Source organism: Apium graveolens, chromosome 1 (assembly GCF_009905375.1).
Source record: "Apium graveolens cultivar Ventura chromosome 1, ASM990537v1, whole genome shotgun sequence".
In the NCBI taxonomy this organism is placed as follows: domain Eukaryota; kingdom Viridiplantae; phylum Streptophyta; class Magnoliopsida; order Apiales; family Apiaceae; genus Apium; species Apium graveolens.
Window position 1 is genome coordinate 190,863,460 of NC_133647.1, and position 20,882 is coordinate 190,884,341.

General features: G+C 34.5%; 1 protein-coding gene across 1 annotated transcript; it reads right to left on the reverse strand.

Annotated features, from left to right (window-relative positions):
• Positions 1–980: 980 nt before the first annotated feature.
• LOC141674134 (putative leucine-rich repeat receptor-like protein kinase At1g68400) lies at positions 981–4,518 on the reverse strand. The gene is made up of 2 exons (XM_074480861.1): positions 2,966–4,518; positions 981–1,804 (listed from the first exon to the last, which is right to left on the reverse strand). The coding sequence occupies exons 1-2, from the start codon at positions 4,314–4,316 to the stop codon at positions 1,155–1,157; spliced, it is 2,001 nt and encodes a 666-aa protein (XP_074336962.1). The 5' UTR covers positions 4,317–4,518; the 3' UTR covers positions 981–1,154.
• Positions 4,519–20,882: the final 16,364 nt, after the last annotated feature.

Below are 20,882 nucleotides of genomic sequence, written 5' to 3' on the forward strand. Positions count from 1 at the left end.
AGATATTTAAACTTGCACAGTTAAAATGATAAGTTTATATAGCCTTTGAAGTCAATATCTTAATAATAATGTGCAGTTGCCAGATATAAAATCCTATGTTTCTTGTTTAAGTACCCGGGGCAAGTGCCTTGAAGAATTTAAATTTGAAATTCTATATCAAATTGGCAGCAACAAGTGCGCATACAGGTAGGTTTCAAATTGATGGCAAATCAGCTACTACCCAAATGATGTGGAGGGCTGTTTTGGAGTGTTTACCAACTCGGTCTCAAGCACGAAGCTTGTGCAAGTCCAGAGTAACTGGCCGATGTGCAAGCATGAAATGGAGTCAATTTATCATGTCTTAGTGGTGTATCCGTTTGCTACAAGGTGTTGGCAGCAACTGCACTTAGATCACAATCCGAAACCAATGAATTTGGAGAACGGCCTAATGTCGTGTTTCAGGAGGCGGGAAAAAATGAAGAACTACATAAAGTCATTCTCCAAATTCATTGGTTTCGGATTTAACCAGAGCCGTTTATATATCTCAGAGCCATTCTCCAACAAATCCAAAACGGCTCAAAATTACCGGTTTATTTACAATTAAATCGTTCAAACTTCGAAGTTACATAATCAAACTTACCAAATGTTTAGAAGTTTAAGCGTAAACACAAGTACACAACCCGTGACACCCGTAAGTTGAGTTGCTTTGCATCAATAATGAGGAAGAAAAATAACAGAATACAGCTACTTCTGGTAATCTCTGTCGGATAAAATGTAACATTATATAAATGGACAATCCTTATATGCGATAAAACAAATAGAAATGGACAAACTTTGCAAAGTATCAAAGTATCTGCAAATGATCTTGGCCTGGTTTTGCCACTTGCTCACATGCTTGAATAGTTGTATGGAACTACTATAACTAAAAGTTAAAACAATACTACTTGCATTGTTAACTAGTTGTAGGTTCTCAAATGTTAACAAACGGCCATAGTGAAGTCTTGAGCACCAATTAACATTTAACAATATCATAAATAAAGATCAGGAGTAATAGATGTTACTGCAGCCATTACAGATGAAACTAAAGACGTGGTAGTTTAATTGCAAGAAAAGGAAAATCATTTACAGCACCATTGAAATTATACTAATTAGATCAACTGTTTCTGTCTGTATTCTTATTGACTAACGCCTCCGCAATTATCATCTGAGGCAGATACCGCTGGCGAGTCCTCGGAAACAGAATCATGAGATGGAGAGACCTCAACCCCTCGAATCTCCTCTATCATTTTCACCACCTGGCTCATCATTGGGCGTTGATCTGGAGAGGCTGCTGTACATGCCATTGCAATCTGCAACAATCCCACCATTTCTTCCTCTATATTCTTGTATCTCATCAACTCCAAATCGAACACCTCTGCTGTCCACTCTTCCCTTACCACTGATTGCACCCATCGTGGCAAATCTATTCCCCCGCCGTCTACTACTGTGGACGGGCATTTTCCTGTGAGTAGTTCCAGCAACAGTACCCCAAAAGAGTAAACGTCAGACTTTTGGGTAAATTTTCGGCCACTGTCAGTTGGTGATTCTGGTGCGCGGTAGCCATTTGATCGTGGGGCGACGGATGTTGCAAAAAGAGAGAGACCAAAGTCAGAAACACGAGGATTGCCAGAGCTGTCGAAGAGAATGTTGGTGGATTTGATGTTGCCGTGGGTAAGTCTGAGAGACCTGCAAGAGTTGTGGATGAAGAGTATACCACGAGCTGACCCGGCTGCAATTTTTAGCCTTGTTACCCAATCTAGTGGGGCTCGCCCTGGTCCTCTGTTACCTGTCAGATAAATAATGGAGCCAGGTCTCAGAAGCAATTAATCACAAATTTATATGATAGATAGTGAAACATTTACCAAAACTGAGTAGTAGTAAAATGAAGATTTACAATTAACAGTATCAAGTAAATCTTCGAAAGAACTTTAGACTAGAATATTGATAGTAAGAGTTGTTTTTAGTACTCAGCACATTATCAATTGAGAGTAGCAAGGAGTAAACATTGCATTGTGTGCCAGTGCAGACTGAAGAATACAAAAATATTTGAGTAGAATGTTGTAAAAAACAGGATGATGACAATATAGATTGATAAAAATAATAAAGATTGGTGCAGATGATAGTAATGATAATAAGGGATCATGCGATAATATAAAAATTAAACAGAAGAGCATGCTTAGATTAGGTAACATGGGATCAAAAAGTAAAGAAGAGATAATAGTAAAAAACATAGATGTCATCAAAATAATTATTAGAATCATGTTACTTTTCTGATCCAAACACATACAATCTTCTTGCCCATGATTCTTGTGTACTAGACAACTAGTGCATCAATTTTGTCCTATGTGAATAGTGTTAGTGCAACTACTTAACACTAAATACCTTGATTAAGCCACTAAGTAATAATTATTGAATTAGGAACTTTGAATCAATAAAACAAGTGAAGTATAGGAATCAAACAAGCATAACTGAAGCAAGCATAACATACATCTTGCTGAGAACAACAAAGAATCATCATCTCAGTATAATGAGATACATTATAATGGCAAAATGATAACTTTGTGCAGCTTCATAAATAAACAAAAATCTTAAAGAATCCATAAGTTTTAAGTCTTTTAAAACTTTTCAATATTGTTCTCAAACCTCTCCCCACTCGTCGGATACTACTACCTCTTGCTAGAGAAGTGTAACTTCTTCATGTCTCCTACCCTCACCGTAACTTAAACCCTCCCTGGACCTCGCTTACGCTATTTCCAAATGGGAAAACTCGGGATTAGGAATATGATCTCTACAAATGGTAAAGCCTACAAACTAACCCGTCAAGTCAATAAATCATAGAACTAAGCACATGAACTACAACAACTACTAAGATTTACGGAGTTGACAATAAAATCCAAGAGATATCAAGAGTCAAGACAATGTAAACAAGAATTAACAAAAAACATACCATGTAAAAGCCAAAACAAGTTCCCATTAGGCATGTAATCATAGACCAACAACTTCTCATCCCTCGCAAAATAGTAAGCCTTCAAAGTCACCAAATTCTCATGTCTCAACCTTCCCAACACTTCCATATGCTGCTCAAATTCCCTCTTCCCACCACTACCTCCACCCGCCTCTTTCAACCTCTTAACCGCAACCACATTCCCATCATCAAGCACGGCCTTATAAGCCGTCCCAAACCCTCCTTTCCCCAACATTTCCGCAGAAGCTCTCAACAAATCCTCAAGCTCAAACCTATTGACCCCCTCAAAAAACACCATTTTACCCCTCTCAAACCCGGGCTGACCAGTAGGATATGGACTCGTTGAATAAACAATTTTCTCCCCTTCTACAATTTGCGCCGACCCGACTCCATTCCCACTCTTCCGGGTCCAAAAATAACAGTACAAAAGCAATGACACTACAGCTAAAACAATCACATCAGCTATTATAATGGCCACTATAGCAAAGGGGCTTATTTTACTACCTCCACCATGCCCATCACCGCCCGATTTTATGGGGGCAACTTCCGTTTTCGGTAACGACGTCGGAGAAGACGATACAATCACTGGCGGTACAGAACCCGACCCTGACATTCCGGGTCGGATTCCGGGTATGACACCAGGTCGGGTCGGGTCATTAGAACAGTTTTTCAATGGGGGCCCACATAAACCCAAATTCCCGGCAAACGCCGTCGCAGGAAAAACCGACAAAAAATCCGGAATTTCCCCGGCGAGTTTGTTGCCGGAAACGTTAAATTCTTGTAGACTCGGCAGTTTAATGCCGGAAATATCGCCGGAGAAGCTATTCCCTTCTAACCGGAGGGTAAGAAGATGAGTGAGGCCATTAACACTCGCCGGAATCTCCCCGGAGAGATTATTAAACGACAAATCAAGCCGGAAAAGCCTACCCAAACCTGCCGGAAACACGCCGGAAAACTGGTTATTCGACAAAAACAATAGCTTTAAAGCAGTAAGATTAGAAAGATCAGGAATGGGTCCTGAAAATTTATTCCCTTTAAGACTCATGACTCGGAGATGACTCAATGAAGTGAGCTTCTCATAATTTCCGGTGAGTTGCATATCCTCAAGAACAAGTCGAGAGACACGGTTATCGAGGCAAGAAATGCCGACCCATTTGGAGCAAGGGTCAGTTTGGTTAGTCCATGTAGTGAGCTTGGTGTTGTATGTATCAGCAGATGATTTGAATGAGAGGAGAGAGTGTGTTTCTTGTGGGTTTAAGAGACAGTGGAGGGGAGTGAAGTGGAGGAGAGTGAGTGTGAGGAGGAGTGTGAAATGGGGTTTTGCGTTTGGCATTGTTGAGAGAGAGAGATGAAAATGGGAGAGAGAGAGAGAGAGAGAGAGAGAGAGAGAGAGAGAGAGAGAGATGGGTTGTATGGAAGAGGAGACTGAGTTGTGAGAGAGAGAGAGAATGGAAAAGGAGAGTGTGTGAGGTTTTGAGGGAGGGAGAAACGGAAGGGAAGGGGGGTAAAATGGTAAAAGTGTGAAAAAGATGTATGATAATGAGTTTGTGTGAAGCAAGTAGCAAATCATAAATGCCTGTGTTGTGGTTTATGTGTAAACTTTATGACCCCTTGCCCGATCTGGCTGTTGTTTCGATTTAATTTTATAAGCATAAAATGCTTGATAATCGTAATGCAAGGGATTGTGAAAATATTAATCGCAAAATTAAAGGTGATTCTTCACCTCATATACCTGTCACTTTGGAAACTCCCCTAACAAGCATTAAGCATCCTTAATTATAGATTTTCTTTTACAAATATGGTTTATAATTTATTTGATCGAAACCAGAATATGGGATTATAGAAAATTAATGCAAAAGTACTTACATTATTCAATCATGTTCATTATTATGGGTTGAATGTTGCATTTTTTATTTAAAAAGAATTAAACAGTTATTGGAAATTTTTAAAAATATTAGTTTATTTATACAAACAAAAAATCTAAAATTATGTGTAAAAAATTCAAATAACATGTATAAAAAGAGGATGTATGGGTATAAAATCGGGGATTTTTTTTTTTTTTGCCAATGGGGGTTTTACTAATAAATCAGTTGCATACTTGGTATTCAATGCCTAGTTAACAACGCATGAGTAGAGGAATTTAATTCATTCTCGGGACTGGTAAAACAAACGTACGAGTCAACCGCTCATTATTCTTTACATTAAACGTATTAGGGCTAACCCAAAGTAGTAGGAGTATGAGTGAGTGATGACCGTTTGAGGAGTAACGTATATTTTGCATACACAAGTACAATCATCAAATTTGCTCAAAAGGAGTGAAAGCATAGCCCTGGAGCCTCGGAGCCTGTTCGACATCAGCTCGTGTCTGTAATTAATACATTTTGTTTTCTATTTTTTCATTTAAAAGCTTCAACCTTGATTTTTATATTCTAGTATTTTATTCAATGTCGACTTCATTTTGATTTTTGACTATGTATTTCCGACATACTTTCAGTTAAAATTTTGGCTAATTTTTAAATTGAAAATGAAAATATTTTAATTATTCGTGTATCCAATCTGATTCTTGATTAATGTTAAGACTAATTAATGTTAGAGATAATAACTTGATATTCAAAGTGTATCTCAAATATCAAGTGTTATTATTTTCAAATTAATTAATATTAATTATTCACATTAATTTCATCAATAACATCATTTTAAATTGTTTACTCAACAATATCATGACATTTGAAATTAAATTTTAATATTCAATTTGATACATCTAGTACTAATCATATTAAACCTCACTTTTCTAGCATTCTTTCCTCAATTAAATTCAATAAAAAAAATCTCCTAACAAAAAATAAAAAATCTAAATATTTAATCATTAATTGAAATTTGTGATTATGAATGATATTTTTCCTTGCCAAAATGTGCTAGTACAAAGATGCATTAGTGTAATACTTAACAAGCTTGATCTATAGGAGTACATTGAAGTTGGTGATTGGACAGGCTACTTATATGAACAAACGGTCAAAATCTGAAAGCTTTGCTTTCCTGAAACTGGAAAAAAGGGAAAAGCGTGGTCCATCTCCACATATTTCTCGAAATGCACAAGCATACAATAACTAATCATTCCCTTCGATTACTCACAAACCACAATCTCTGAAAATGCAATTAGGTTCAAATCACACTTTAAAATCATTATCACTTGTTAATCGATATATTATTAGTAGGAGTATAAACATTTTATCCAAAAAAAGGACTTTTTGTGTTACTTTTTTCTCTTTATCCAGAATAAAATATGAACCATGTTTCACTAAATTTCAGGATAATGATAATAATACGACTACTAATATTAGAGGCTTTACGAGAAAATTAGGAAACAGCTTTTGACCAAGCACATGAGAAAAAAAGTAATTTACCGGGAGCCTGAGATGCGCGCCAAAACTTTAATTGGGATCCGCATTCTTTTACAGTTGTCTAGCTCACATTTTCAAGCACAACCACCTCATACCATTGAAATTTATTTACTTGCTCCTTTCTCCTTCGTATAGCAACATTTCCTTACTCGTTTATTTTAAAACTATCGATAACAATTTCATGTTAAAGTACATTAAATGTTATATATATTAAAATATATTAATATTTAAAATTAAGTTAGTCAACTTTCACTTAATTGCAAAATATCTAAACTTAAAATGGTGGTCAATATAAAATAGTACGGAGAAAATATTTTTTATAATCAGGATACAGTATCTCATTAAAATTCTAAAAATTCTCCCAACGCAACAGAATTTCTTAGCACTATATTCACAGGAAAACGGAAAACTGTGCTTGAGACTTTCATTTTACGTCAAATTTATTTTATATAAGCTTTATATTTTGTATAAATATTTTTTTTATGATAATTAACTCGCAGCCGCTAACCTTCGGGTGCGTATTGGGTAAATCCTACGAGTTCACGTAATAGAATGCAAATCACGTTAATCAACGTAAACCGCATTTAAGTGACAGACTCTCTCAGAAGTTATAATCATAAATTCTCCTCCCATAAGATTCGAACATGTGATCAAAAGGATTGTTATCCTTTTTTTAACCAACTGAGCCAACACTTGCGGATTTTTGCAAAATTTTACTATTTCTCAATGCGGATAATCGAATACGTCATATGCCAATTTCCCGTAGTCAAATGGCATTTGGGTTGTGAATTGTGTGGATGCATGAAAATGCATCTCCATTAACAGATGATTTGGGTTAAAAATTAAGGCCCGAGCCCAATTGATGTTGGGTGCAAAACTATATTTTGACATGTAAATAAATGTTCAGTAAACTTTTGAAATATTTTCTTTGACCCTTTTTTTTTATAAATATATCTTATCTATACTAAACTATAATAATTGAACAGAGTATAATTTGTAGTTTGGTTGACCCTGTTTTTTGTTATCATTTTCGATCACGACCGTCAGATCTCTTAACCAAATAATCATAACCGTTATATCTGAATACTAAAAAATACACCAACTCAACTTACATGTTCGAATACCGCCAACAACAGACATTTATATTATTATTTATAAAATTACAAATAAATTTCTAGGTTCGAATGCTACCAACAACAAACATTTATATTAATATTTATAAAAAAAAATCATTAACCAAGTTCACAGTTTCGAACCTCGCCAACATCCCCACCAACATCAAACATTTAATTATTATTTATAAATAAGTTTAATAATTCAAATTTCATCAACATATACTATTTTATACTATACTATTTGATTTAACTTAAAATTATACACAATCAAATTATAATTAAATTATTATTAATTTACATATTCAATTATTTATATTAGAATTTCAATAAAATCATATAAAATATAAATAAAAACATATAAATATTAACGGAAACCCGTGCATCGCACAGGTTTTAAGCTAGTAACCTTAAAATTGAGTATACGTTCTATAAACTGTGAAAACTGTATATTGAACTACTGATTATGCATCATCCTCTGTTATATATTTATTTTATCGTAGGTAACCCGTAGCCGCTACCCTTCGGGTGCACACTGGGTAACCCTACGAGCTCACACAATAGCCAGCAAAACACGTGAACCAAGGTAAATCGCAATTAAGCGACATGCTCTGACTCAGGAGGCATAATCATAAATTCTCCTTCCGAGGGGATTCGAACATGTGACCAACAGGATAGTTATCTCCTCTTTAACCAACTGAGCCAACCCTTGCGGGCATCCTCTGTTATTAGTTAAACTTGTTTTGACCAATACTTATATTGGTCAACCCAGTTTTGAGTAATAAGTTATGATAGTCGTGATTAAAATACTAATAATAGTCAAACCATGATTGACTGTTATGCTTCATTGTTTATTTTGAATTTATTCGAAATTAATTGTTACGCAGTATTTTTAATTAAAGAGTGAGTTAGTGGAATATCTTTTATTTGCTTAAATGGGTTAGCTACTGATGATGTAAGTATCTAGTAATACTTGAGTACTTATATAGGGAATAAGAATCTGGAGAGAGAGGGAGAGATTACTTTTTGTTTACCTAGATACGTGTAATTGTGTATTCATATTATGATTAATTATTATATGGTTAATCAAAGAGTCCCTTCAGTTTTTATCTCCTCTGCTATAAATACACCCTCCGCTCTCAAGACTTCTCACTGTCTTTTCATACTCAATTCATCATCTTCTCAATATTTTATTCACAACTTCACTCAACAAAAATGGTTCAACCCCAATTTTACACACGCAACGGTGGATGCTATCTGCCGATCTTCAATCCTAGTGATGAAAAGATGTACTTTGATCCATACTATAACGACTCGTATATTTTTAGAATTATTTATTATGTAATTATTGAATAATTAAATAAATAAACTATGTATATGGGTCCTGTCAGCGGGTTATTGCTTGTTATTATGTATAAGTGATTTTTGGCATACGGGGTCGTTCGTGTAACTAACTATTGTGTTGTATTATTTCTGTTTCACTTTTAAAAGTGAATTTAATGCAAATTTATTTGCATAAATATTTGAAATGTCTCTAAAATTGTTTTTAAGGTTTTATAACTACTATATTTATTTTTGGGATTTTATAAAATTTAGAAATTCATATTTTATTAATTATTTATTCCTGAGTGATTTTCTAATTGTATTTATTAGTAAAATCAATAATAAAATCGAAAATATTTCAAAAATTACGAAACTCATATTTATTTAAGTTTGAAATATTCCGAGAATTTTAAAATTATTTTAGAAATTTTTGGGAGTAATTTCACCCGCGCGTTGATTCGTTTAATTGATAAAAATAGTATAAATCGCATTTCAGAAATTATTTTAAAATTATGAATTTCATGTTTTTATTAACTTCGGGATATTTGTAACATTTTAAGATTATTCTCGTAATTTTCTGAATTTGTTTTGAGTGCAGCTCGGTTCGTTGATCGTTGAATGCGGGTACGAGTTGCGTTTCAAAAATGCTTTAAAATTCATGAAAATTTTATTTTATTAGTTTCGGGATATATATATATATATAATTTTAAGATCATCTCGGATTTTTTTCGATTAATATTTACTCGTAATATTGTACTGCTAATGGGTTAAAAATCGATACAAATCGACTTGCTGTCAGAGGGGGGCTACGTGTCAATGGTTGGACACCTGTTGTAACCACCTAAATCAGTTTATTTAGAAATAACAACACAGGAATATACCCGTGTTTTTCTTGGCTAAATTTTGTCCCTCCTCTCCTTTTTCGATCACTCCAATCTCTTAATCTCTCTGTTATTCTCCTCTCTTCCCCTCAATTTTACCTTTTTCCTCTCATGTTCTTCTATCTCCATCGCCTTGTGCTCCGGTTTTTCGCCGCCGCCCAGTTCCGCCGTCGCCTGAATTTCTTTCTCCAGTTTGTTCTTCAGTTAATCACTGGTTCTATGCCTATTTATCTTATATATATACATGTATACTGTGTATGTATAACAGTTGGTGTGGGATTCCGTGATTTCTTGATGTGTCTTTTCCGGCCTGTGTTTCAGGCGGTTGTAGTGTTTTCCAAGTTGTTGTTTTCCGATTTGTTATTTATAGATTTACCATTTAATTGGTGTGTGCAATAATTTGGGATTTCTGGATTTTTGCAGGGAAAATCATTTGATTGTTTTAATGAAATGAATTTAATTACAATCGGTAATTTAGTTATCGGCGAAATTCGCGTAGAACACCCGTAATAAACGGGCACCCGCGGATTTTACCGCCGTCAGTGATGAGCCTCGGCGAGCCGACGGTGGACTGTGATGGTCATTATCTGAGTCCTTATAAATAATTTAATATGTAAAGTTATTTTTGAAACGAGAAATTAGTTAATTTAAATCGAAGTCGGGCATAATTTTGATATTGAATTGTGACTACTGGACTAATGGCTTGGGTGAATGATTGGTTGTGAATTGTGATTGTGAATTGCGAAATTGATTGATTTGTGTTTATGATTGATATTTGACGTCGATTGTGTTTTGACGGGTAGTCCGATAAACAAAAGAGACGCTTCCCGATTTTTGGGAACGTATCTTGTAAAATATCGGAAATATCAGTCAATTGTATATAACTATATAATTATAAATAAATTATTTTGTACAATATAACTGACAACCCGTTTTCTGAAACAATGAGTATATGTATTTTCCGAAACTGAATATCAAGCTGAGTTTTGAATACACGAACCCTAACTGATGCCTGTATTATGATAATGTATGTGTTACGAGTTGGGTTTTGTTAAAGCACGGGTAGATTGTTAGTGAGGATATGTCAAGCATAATCAGAAGTCTAAATTAGGGTATTTCGACTCTATAGGTTCTAGTCGGAAGGCCCGAGAATTGGCATTGGACGAAAGATAGTTTGGTGGTCAGTCGAAAAGCTCAGTAAGGTTCCAATCAAAGCACTTAAGTATTGAGGTCGAATCCAGGGTGATTTAGTGGATATACAATAAAGCCTGAGCGACAGAGTCGGCTCAGAGACGATCAATAATAGTTGTAAAGCCCTGCAAGGCAAGTACTTCTAAACCTTCTCAAGATACAGTGCAAATATTTCTAAATTCTCTTGTGACATATTGTTAAGCATTTAAAATAATTTTGTTTTATATTGTGAGTACTTGGAATCATACAGCCTTGAACCCGGATCACATCATTTGATCTTTGATCCGTAGGCCTTATTCTTTGTAAACCATCCCTTGTTGATTTCCAGATACTAAACCACACAAATATGATACCACTCTCCAAATATATAACTACCAAACACCAAACACTGGAACCGAATTGTTTGAACATACATAAACTTTTATACCCCAACCATTTTGTATAACATCAAAGAACTAAACCTTGAAAAATCCTTGTTCATCTGATACCTGATTCCCTTAAAGGCTGGAGGCCATTTCTTTTACATACTTTGATATACCCTCGTGGACCCATTAATTGCACCATGCTCTTATGCAAATGTTTTATTACCGTTGAGTATGATCTTATTTTATCGAGTTATATTGTTTATCCTATTGAACTGCTTTAGAATTGGATAGTTTTCTTTATGTGGACCAGATTCGTGGTTAGACCAGATTCGTGGTCAAATTAGGCCAATGTGTGCCTTGGATCCAGTTTATAGATCAGAGTTGTGTGCCTTGCTCGGGGTTAGTGTGACTGATCAGTAACCTAACCTTGGTTTTAAAATTTAAAATGAATGTTTAATTCTAATGATTGTTTAACAAGAAACTTGATTCCTCTGAATCATCTCGCTTGATCATTTTTAACCTCAGTTATTGTTAGTATTACTTGCTGAGCTAGTTCGCTCACTCTTGCGAATCTTTTTATGTATTTTACAGTTAAAAAGGATATATTTAGCAAAAAAAAAGGATATGGTTGATAGTGAGGTTCCTCAGTCCAAAGTGCGAGCTAGGGTTCCAGTTTGAGTTAAATCGAGCTAGCAGGAGCTTCATATGGTAGTGAAATAGTAAGATTGTAAGAATAATTTCCTTATAGTTGTAAATTAAATTAGTTGGGATTTGGTACGCTGTAATATAAGTTAAGGTTGTGGCTTGTTTTCATACTTTAACCTGTTGCGATCCGTGGTTATGTAAAGCAGGGTCATTGCAAATAATATTTCATATACAGGTTTATATATTGTGTATGTGTTGTGGACCCCAAACTTCTGACCCGGGTTTGGAGGGCGCCACAGGTTGGTATCAGAGCTACATGTTATAAGTCACTGAAACAAGCCTAGATTATTGGGATTGGGTAGAGGGTTAAGATTATGAATAAGAAATAGAAAGATATGACGTCGTGAGGTTGAGTGCGACTGTATAATAGGTTTCCGATACGATTCGTGTTGCGATTCGAGATTCTTAGCTTGCGACGTGATTTTCAGATAACGGCAATGACAGATCCTGTTTTCCCGGTATCATCTGATCATTCGGAGCCTTCCGTTCGAGGATCGTCATCTTCTTCCATATTTGATTTGCACCTTGTTCTTCCATCGGTATTAATGGTATTACCTTCTGTTATGACAGTTGCACCTCTTCAAGTTATTCTACGATATTCTACCACCTCTTGATACGAGACTACCTATTTAAGAACCTCCATTTGTTTATTCTTGTTTTTCTGGACATTCAGCTGTGAATGTATCTTTTCAGTTTACCATATACCTTGTTTTATACCCCCAGTTTAAAACCTGTCATATGAAGCAATAGTACCTACGAGGATGAATTCGGGAGTTACAGTAAATGGTGAGTACTTGAGATATAAATAAAGGTGAGAAGAAGTTTAGAAAGAAGATTCAATTGTTCCGGAGGATAGCTGCTACCCGGTTAAGATAAGCTATTAATGACTAGGCCACCCTGGACTAGTTTGTGGAATGGATTAGATGAGTTTTGAAAGAGAGTTAGAGAAGATTATGGATCTGGAGCTTTCTTGAAGTTAGTTAATGGTGTTATGACGATGTGATTTATTTATAGTAACAAGGTGATGTGACATTAGCCGACTTGTTGACTATTGGATAGTATGTTCTACTTAACGACTGCAAAGTTGATGACGGGAGTATTACCAGTATGGGATCTTTGATGTGAAGCTACAAATAAGATAACATTCAACGACAACTGAAGTTTTCGTTGATTAAGGAAGGCAAATGGACCCAATAAAAGAGAGAAGGTAGATTGAAGTGAATGGACGTTGATGTGATCGTGTCTTTATTTTGGTACCCTGTTATATGTAGGAAGGACAACAACCAACTCATATAGTAAGGACAACCAGATGTGCGATTTTCAAAATTTTTTTTAAACAAACTCTCGAAAGAGATTTTCTTAACAAATTTCCAAAGGCTTTTTTTAATAAAATAAGTTTTAAACATTGGTTGTCAAGTTACTACTTGAGTTTCTTGTTTGTTAAAAGACCCGTATTACCTGGAAGGATACTTGTTTCAGACTTAGTATTGTTAATTCAGAGAACAAATTAACTCGCGATTATGAAGAAGTCGATTATTCCTAACTGTAAGGTACAAATATTGTTTGATAAGATTAACAACAGAATCAGCGTACGGAGTGACTATTCATCCAATTACTAGGACTATCAGAGTTCAAAGAATTCATTGATTTAACAGAAGCCTGAGTATGACCGAAGAAGATTGGGAAGATTCCCAGACTTTTCTAAAAGAGGAATATTATTAACAAAAGGATCGTTATGTTGAATGACTCGTGGTTATTCTAATTAAAAAGAAGAAACTCGAGGATATCTAGTAAGAACGCCATTATGATCGAATTATTAAAGTATTATACGTGTAACTGCGATGTTAAAGACGCAAGACATAAAAAGTAAGAATCTTCCATAATGTTTAGTTTGCGAAGGCATTTCAGCGTACTTTCTAAAGTTATTATATGACACAATTGGGATATGATCGAACAAACTCGAAAGATGAATACAAGTGAAATATGGATGGTGACCAATGGTATCATTCTTGTCCTCAATATTACAGCGTATTTTCCTTTTTAATTCCTAAAAATGTATGAACTTCTTTTCTTAATAAATTCTTTATGATGATATCAAAAAGGAGGATGTTGCATTCCTTTCAAATTTAATTGTTCCCCTCAAGTTTTGCTCTCTGATTGGGACAAACAGTATTATGGTGAGATGCTTTGTCGGAATGACGAAGAGTCGGGTGGGACGCCACCTAATCATATGCTGTATGCCATATGGTACGAAAGACTGGCCATCTTAAGTACCAATGTGATTGTCTCATTCATATTTAAATCATTACTTCTTCTTTTTTTTCAACTCTAAGTATATTAAAATTGTGAATCCTTCTAGTTGTTTTTTTGTACTGTCGTTCTTTGTAAAAGTTTTTTTCAAACAAAAATCAACGTATCCTGAATTAAGCGAATGAAGTTCCATCTACCTCTCATGCATGGAAAGGAAACAAGGGCATATGGCGATGATTGCAAATCACTAGCCCCAGTCAGGGATGCACTAAGAGTCAAGGGAATTTACTCCAATAAGGAATACGTCTCCGAGAATGAGAATTTGCGATTTTTCTGTGAAATATGTTATTTAGAATACGGATGTGATGACATGAATGATTATTGTGGATACCTTATGCGTTAAAGTATTGAAAGATGTGGGAGCAACTTGATCGTTTATCTTTTAAGGTTTTGTTGATAAGATGAATTACCCTGTTGAATTGATAAGATTATGACTAAAGGACTAGCAAGTCAAGAACGTGTAATTATTAAATAAGTAAGTACCAATGGTGGAATTGATATTTCTGGCAATAAGTTGTGAAGAATTGATAGCATTTGAGATAAGAGGATTTGACATTATTCTAAGGAATGGATTAACTATTTTAGCGTGATGCCCAGATAGACCGTTGTGATGAAAGATAGTTCTGAAGACGCCAAATGAGAATGTGATGAGGTTCAGAAGATGAAGGAAGGTAAAGAATTTGTTAACGATGACTTAAGCTAAGAAGTTACGGTGACCAAGAGGTAAGCACTATGGTGATTATGAATAGAAGTCAGGAGTAAACAAAATTTGAAGGTTTTATAGTAATTAATGAGTTTCAAGATATGTTTCCAGACGAGTTACCAACATTTCCCCCAGATTGAGAAATTGAGTTCATGATTGACTTAGCATCTGAAATGAAACAAATGTCCAAGGCCCCGCACAGAATGGCGCCAGTTAAAATGAAGAAGTTAGCAAAGAAAATGCAAGAGATGTTAGAAGAAGGAGCGATTAGACCTAGTGTTCCCCATATGGTGTACCGATATTATTTGTTAATAAGAAAGATGGAAGTAGGAGATTATGTGTCGACTAGTGAAAGCTCAACAAGTTTACTACCAAGAGCAAGTATCCGTTATCTCGAACTAATGATTTGTTTGATCAGATGAAAGAAGCAGAGTATTTTCTAAGATTGATTTAAGCTTTGGGAATTATCGATTGAAGATTAAACATATGGACATATCAAAGATAATTTTCAGAACTAGGTACTGTTGTTATAAAATTCTAGTATTGTCATTTGGATTAACCGATATACTAGTAATATTTAAACTTGATGAACATAATCTTGAAGGGAGATCTGAATAAGTTATATTTATGTTACTTAAAGTCAGAGGAGGATCATCCAAAGTATTTAATGATAGCTGGGAAGTTGAAGAAGAAAGAAGTTGTATGAAAATATTACAAGGTGAAAGTTTTGATGATAGGAAGTATAATTCTTAGCATAAATAGTCAGTGAGAATGAGACCAAAGGGGATCCAGCAGAAATTAAAGTTACTATGAATAAAGAAAGACCAAAAGCACCAACAAAAGTAAGAAGTTTTATTATTAACTGGTTATTATCGGAAATTTGTTCAAGATTTCTTGAAAGTTGCAATACCTTTGACGAAGCTAACCAGGAAAAATAAGAAGTTTATATGAAATGGAGAAGGGTGAAGAAAGTTTTGCGGAGTTAAGGAAGGGAATGGTTACAACACTTGCTTTATCACTTTGAAAGTATCAAGGAGATTTTGTAGTTTATAGTGATACTTCTCATAAGGGAACATGATGTGTGTTGATGCAGCATAATAAAGTTATTGTATATGCATCCAGACAACCGAAACCTTATGAGTAGAAGTACCCTACTCATAATTTGGAATTAGTAGTAATAATAATATTCGCTTTGAAAGATTGGGAAACATTACATGTATGCAGGAAGGTGTAAGATCTATACAGACCATAAGAGTTTGAAATATGTATTCATGGGGAAAAGCAAATGTAGTGGCAAGCGATAAGAAAAAAGGAGAAAGTAAACATAGAGACGACACCGAAAGAATTACCTATGAAATTTCGGAAGTTGGAATAGGAAGTCATATATATAATCCAAAGAAAGCAAGGATGGATAGTATGACCTTTCAGTCAGAATTGTTAAGAGAAGATAAAGAGATGTCAATAGGGGATAATGGATCAGGATGTTAACAGTTTAATGAGAGGAAACTTATGCACTTAAAAGAATGATCACGATATCCTCAGATTTTCTTTTAGAACTTGGATGCTACAAGTGGCAGAATTAAAGAATGAGATCCTAAGAAGAATTCACAATCCTAAGTATTTAATCTGTTCAAGAAATGCCAAAATATACAAAATTTAAAGAAGAGAATTTATAGCCAGCTATGAAAAGGAAATTTCAAAATGGATTAGGAGGTGTTAGGCATATCAAAGAAGTAAGGTAAAGTGTTAGAGGTCTAATAGATTATTACAGCCATTAGAGATACAGAATGAAAATGGGAGCATATTACTCTGGATTTTATAGTCAAAATACCAAGAATGAAAGCAATACACGATGCTAATTGGATTATGGTGAACAAGTTAGCTAAGTCAGCTCATTTTCTACCTATTAATGGAAAATTTTCATTTGGACAAATTGGTTCACATGTAATGGAAGGAGATAGTAATTAGTCATGGAGTGCATGTATCCATGATATTCGACCAAGATTCAAGATTTAATTCAAAGTTCTGGAAAAGTTTTCAAAAATGTGTAAGAAGCTAAATTGAATATAAGTACAGCTTATCATCCACCGACTGACGGGCGAAGTGAAAAAGTGATTCAAATAATTAAAGATAAGTTATGTAATGGTGTCATCGACTTCAAAGGAAATTGAGATGAACATCTACCTTACTGGAAATTTGCTTATAATAACTATTATCACTCCATTATTAGATTGCCTCCCTACGAAGCTCTTTATGAACATGAATATTGATCACCAGTATATTGAAATGAAGTCAGCGAACATGAAATACTTGGACTAGAGTTACTACAATAAACAAAAGAACCCGTCAAGATTGTTTAGAAGAGGTTAAGTGCCACACAGGATTATTAAAGGAACTGTGTAGATCAAGCTAGAAAGAGTACAAAATTTGAAGAAGGAGATTTAATATTGTTAACAGTGTTACCGTGAAAAAGGGATCATCCAAAATCCGAAAGGAAATGAAAAATTGAGTCCGAGCTACGTTGGACCTTTTTGAAATTTTGAAATGTGTTGGTAAAATAGCATACAAATTAGCGTTACCCCGCATGGGTAGCATATTCATAATGCTTCTGTATGGCAAGGTTAGAAAAGTATATTATAGAATTCTAAACAGACAAAGAAAGAAAGCGGATTTGCATCGAAAGAATATGAATATATAGGATTAGGATCGTGGTACAGGAAAAAGTTTCATCTTGAAAGAAATTGGTTAAGTTGGAATAGAAAGGACAAGTAGATTCCTAAATGTATTGAACCGTTCGAGGTATAAAGAAATATAGGTGAAGTTATCTATGAGTTGATATTGTCACCGCAGTTGCAATGTATATATATAATGTATCCCACGTATCAATGTTAAGGTGATATGTTTCTGATTCGAACCAAGTCGTTGATTAGGAGCCAGTGGGCTCTTATCTATATTTGTTCTGCATAGAGTGATTGATCCAATTCTTGATCGTTAAAAGCGAATCCTCAAAAATGAATTTATACCTATAGTGAGTATGTTTGAATAAATCCTCGATTAGAAAAGTTTATTTTGGAGTTAGAGTCATATATGCTTGACAAATATCCTCACTTGTTTAATCAAATCAGATTCTGAGGACAAAATCTTTTAAAGGGGGAAGGATATAACGACTCTTATATTTTTAGTATTATTTAATTATGTAATTATTGAATAATTAAATAAATAAACTATGTATACAGGTCCTGTCAGCGGGTTATTGCTTGTTATTGTGTATATGTGATTTTTGGCATACGGGGTCGTTCGCGTAACTAACTATTGTGTTGTATTATTTATGTTTCACTTTTAAAAGTGAATTTAATGCAAATTTATTTTTATAAATATTTGGAATGTCTCTAAAATTGTTTTTATGATTTTATAACTACTATATTTAATTTTTGGGATTTTATAAAATTTAGAAATTCATATTTTATTGATTATTTATCCCTAAGTGATTTTCAGATTGTATTTATTAGTAAAATCAATATTAAAATCAGAAATTTTTCAAAAATTACGAAACTCATATTTATTTAAGTTTGAAATATTCCGAGAATTATAAAATTATTTCGGAAATTTTTGGGAGTAATTTCACCCGCGTGTTGATTCGTTTAATTGATAAAAACAGGTATAAATCGCGTTTCAGAAATTATTTTAAAATTATGAATTTCATATTTTTATTAACTTTGTGATATTTGTAACAGTTTAAGATTATTTTCATAATTTTTTGAATTTGTTTTGAGTGCAGCTCAGTTCGTTGATCGTTGAATGCGGGTACGAGTTGCGTTTCAAAAATGCTTTAAAATTCTTGAAAATTTTATTTTATTAGTTTCGGGATATATATATATATATATATATATATATATAATTTTAAGATCATCTCGGATTTGTTTCGATTAATATTTACTCGTAATATTGTACTGCTAATGGGTTAAAAATCGATACAAATTGACTTGCTGTTAGAGAAGGGCTACGTTTCAATGGTTGGACACGTGTTGTAACCACCTAAATCAGTTTATTTAGAAATAAAAACACAGGTATATACCCGTGTATTTCTTGGCTCAATTTTGGCCCTCCTCTCCTTTTTCGATCACTCCAATCTCTTAATCTCTCTATTATTCTCCTCTCTTCCCCTCTATTTTACCTTTTTCCTCTCATGTTCTTCTGTCTCCATCGCCCTGTGCTCCGGTTTTTCGCCGCCTCCCAGTTTCGCCGTCGCCTGAATTTCTTTCTCCGGTTTGTTCTTCAGTTAATCACTGGTTATATGCCTATTTATCAGATATATATACATGTGTACAGTGTATGTATAACAGTTGGTGTGGGATTCCGTGGTTGCTTGGTGTGTCTTTTCTGGTCTGTGTTTCAGGCGGTTGTAGTATTTTCCGACTTGTTGTTTTCCGATTTGTTATTTACCGATATACCATTTAATTGGTGTGTTCAATAATTTGGGATTTCTGGATTTTTGCAGGGAAAATCATTTGATTGTTTTAATGAAATGAATTTAATTACAATCGGTAATTTAGTTATCGGCGAAATTCGCGTAGGAGACCCGTAATAAACGGGCACCCGCGGATTTTACCGCCGTCGGCGATGAGCCTCGGCGAGCCGACGGTGGACTGTGATGGTCATTATCTGAGTCCTAATATTTTTTTAAAATAAATAATTTAATATGTAAAGTTATTTTTGAAACGAGAAATTAGTTAATTTAAATCGAAGTCAGGCATAATTTTGATAGTGAATTGTGACTACTGGACTAATGGCTTGGGTGAATGATTGGTTGTGAATTGTGATTGTGAATTGCGAAATTGATTGATTTGTGTTTATGATTGGGATTTGACGTCGATTATGTTTCGACGGGTAGTCCGATAAACAAAAGAGACGCTGCCCGATTTTCGGGAACGTATCTTGTAAAATATCGGAAATATCAGTCGAATGTATATAACTATATAATTATAAATAAATTATTTTGTAAAATATAACCGACAACCCATTTTCTGAAACAATGAGTATATGTATTTTCGAAAGAGAATATCAAGTTGAGTTTTGAATATGTGAACCCTAACTGATGCCTTTATTACGATAATGTATGTGTTACGAGTCGGGTTTTGTTAACGCACGGGTAGATTGTTAGTGAGGATATGTGAAGCATAATCGAAAATCTAAGTTAGGGATTTCGACTCTGTAGGCTCTAGTCGGAAGGCCCGAGAATTGGCATTGGACGAAAGATAGTTAGGTGGTCAGTCGAAAAGCTCAGTAAGGTTCCAATCAAATCACTTAAGTGTTGAGGTCGAATCCAGGGTGATTTAGTGGATAGAAAATAAAGCCTGAGCGGCAGAGTCGGCTCAGAGTCGATCAGTAATAGTTGTAAAGCCCTGCAAGGCAAGTACTTCTAAACCTTTCTCGAGATACAGTTCAAATATTTCTAAATTCTCTTGTGTATTGTTAAGCATTCAAAATAATTATGTTTTATATTGTGAGTACTTGGAATCATACAGCCTTGAACCCGAATCACATCATTTGATTTTTGAGCCGTAAGCCTTATTCTTTGGAAATCATCCCTTGTCGATTTCCAGATACTAAATCACACAATTATGATACTACTCTCCAAATATATAACTACCAAACACCAAACACTGGAACCGAATTGTTTGAACATACATAAACTTTTGTACCCCAACCATTTTGTATAACATCAAAGAACTAAACCTTGAAAAATCCTTGTTCATCTGATACCTGATTCCCTTACAGGATAGAGGCCATTTCTTTTACATTCTTAGATATACCCTCGTGGTACCCATGAATTACACCATGCTCTTATGCAAATGTTTAATTACCGTTGAGTATGATCTTGTTTTATTGAGTTATATTGTTTATCCAA

Coding starts and splice junctions, on each gene's coding strand:
- LOC141674134 (XM_074480861.1), bottom strand. CDS start 4,316: ATGCCAAACGCAAAACCCCATTTCACACTCCTCCTCACACTCACTCTC. Junction 1,805..2,965: donor CTTGTTTTGGCTTTTACATG/GTATGTTTTTTG, acceptor TTTATCTGACAG/GTAACAGAGGACCAGGGCGA.